This window comes from Coturnix japonica, unplaced genomic scaffold, assembly GCF_001577835.2.
Source record: "Coturnix japonica isolate 7356 unplaced genomic scaffold, Coturnix japonica 2.1 chrUnrandom834, whole genome shotgun sequence".
Classification (NCBI taxonomy): Eukaryota; Metazoa; Chordata; class Aves; order Galliformes; family Phasianidae; genus Coturnix; species Coturnix japonica.
The window spans coordinates 276-2,712 of NW_015440190.1; the positions used below are offsets into that span (position 1 = coordinate 276).

Below are 2,437 nucleotides of genomic sequence, written 5' to 3' on the forward strand. Positions count from 1 at the left end.
TTTTCTTCCTTTTTTCCTCCCAAAACCCCCTTTTTCCGCCCCCTTTTCCTCCCCTTAAATACCCCATTTTCTCCCGCTTTCCACCCCAAACCCCCATTTCACTCCCTAATTCCCCCATAATACCCCGCTTTTCCCCTTTCCCCCCCCCCCCAAACCCCTTTCCGCCCCCTATACCCCCCCTTTCCCCCCTTTTTCCCCCCAATCCCCCCTTTTCCCTCCCCAATCCCCCCTTTACCCCTCCATACACCCCTATTTTTCCCCAAAACCTTTTCCCCCTTTTTTCCCCACCCCAAATCCCCCGTTTCTATCCCCATCCCCCCAATTACCCCCATTGTTTCCCCCCATGTTCCCCAAATCCCCTTTCCTTCCCCTAATACCCCCATTTCCGCCCCCCTTTCCTCCCTTTTTCCATCCAATCCCCCTTGTTTCCTCCCCAATCCCCCTATAAAACCTCCAAGACACCCCCCAAAAAATTCCCCGAATATTCCCCCTCCTTTTTCTCCCAAATGACCCCATTTCCCCCCCCCAAACCCCCCCTTTTTCGCCTTAATCCCCCTTCATGAGAGCCCATTTTTCCCCCTTTTCCCCCCCCAATCCCTTTTTCTCCTCAATACCCCATTTCCCCTTGCGCGCCCCCCCAATCCCCTTTTCCTCCCCATCCCCCCTTTCCTCCCAAATACCCATTTCCCCTATTTCCCCCCTATCGCCCCCCCTAATCATCCCCCATTCCCCCCTAATCCCCCCATTAGCCCCCCATAATCCCCCTTACCATGTCATCCCCCCCCCCCGACGCCGTGCTGCTCTTGGAGCCTCGCTACGTGTGCTCCGAGTGCTCCCACGTGTCCCCCTCCCTCGAATCCGCCCTGCTGCACCACCAGACCCACCTCCCCAATTCGGGGGTCTCCAACCCGCCCCCCCAGCCCCATTTAGAGCTATTGGGGGGGGTCCCCGACGGCAGCCATTATCAATGCCTGGAGTGTGGGCAGCTCCTGCTCAGCCCAGGGCAACTATTGGAACATCAAGAGCTTCATTTAGAACCCGGAACCAAGACCCAAATGGGGCTGGGGTCCGGAACCAAAGCCCCCCCAGGAGCCCCCAATTTAATCCATTATGAATGTGTGGAGTGCGGGGCCTTGTTTGGGAACCAGGAGACGTGGTTGGTCCATAGACAGAGCCATAGGGATGGGGTTGGGCCTGGAACCAGCACCGGGGCCGGTTCTATTGGTTCTATTGGTACCGGTTCTGTTGGTACCGGTACCGGAACCATTGTGGATGTAGAACATTCATACCGTAAACCAGAGGAGGAGCTGCACAATGCAGTTCAATTGCTGCTCTATGAGTGCGCCCAGTGCCTGCAGCTCTTCCACAGCCCCAAGGACGTATTGGACCATCAGAACCAGTGTCATTTGGACCAGCAGAACCAGCAGAACCTGCCGGCCCACCCCGACCACAGCTACGAGGTCAAGGTGGAGGATGTTAATGTGGATGGGGGGGAGCAGAACCGGCACCAGGTCGCAATGCATGGGGTGGATCAGAACCGGGTCTCGATGGATCAGAACCGGGTCTCAATGGATCAGAACCGGGTCTCAATGGATCAGAACCGGGTCCTGTTGGATCAGAACCGGGTGTCAATGGATCAGAACCGAGTCCTGTTGGATCAGAACCGGGGCCCAGTGGATCAGAACCGGGTCTCGATGGATCAGAACCGGGTCCTATTGGATGGGATGGCTCAGAACCGGGTCCTGTTGGATCAGAACCGCGTCTCGATGGATCAGAACCGGGTCTCATTGGACGGGATGGCTCAGAACCGGATCCCAATGGACCAGAACCGGGTCCTGTCAGATCAGAACCGGGTCTCAATGGATCAGAACCGGGTCCCATTGGATGGGATGGCTCAGAACCGGATCCCAATGGACCAGAACCGGGTCCCATTGGACCAGAACCGGGTCCCAATGGATCAGAACCGGATCCCAATAGACCAGAACCGTGTCCCAATGGATCAGAACCGTGTCCCATTGGATCAGAACCGAGTCCAATTGGATCAGAACCGAGCCCAATTGGATCAGCGCTGTTCCGAATGCCAGCAGCAGTTCCCGTCCCTTCGCCGCCTGCAGCGCCACCTGCAGTGCCACCGTCTGGGCGCGTTCCATTGCCCGCTGTGCAGCAAGGTTCTGCCGACCCAATTGGGCCTGGAGCAGCACCTGGGGGGGCACAGCGCCGAGTCCCGCTTCCTGTGCCTGGATTGTGGCTTGGCCTTCGATACCGAACCGGTTCTGGTGGCCCATAGGAGGACGCACGGCGCCGACGCGCTGCATCGATGCGGCTGCGGGAAGGGATTCGTCAACATGACCAAGTTCCTCTATCACCGCAGGAGCCACGGGGGCAACTATGGGGGCAGTGGGGGCAATAGTGGGGGTAATGGGGGTAATTATGGGGG

The 2,437-nt window shown here is 57.9% G+C and overlaps 1 protein-coding gene across 1 annotated transcript; it reads left to right on the forward strand.

The window, feature by feature from the left end:
- Positions 1-753: 753 nt before the first annotated feature.
- Positions 754-2,429, forward strand: LOC107307740 (zinc finger protein 574-like; the record flags this gene model as incomplete). Its single annotated transcript, XM_032441938.1, has 1 exon — positions 754-2,429. A coding segment is annotated over exon 1 (1,659 nt), but the record flags the coding sequence as incomplete, so codon positions are not given.
- Between the last annotated feature and the right edge of the window lie 8 nt (positions 2,430-2,437).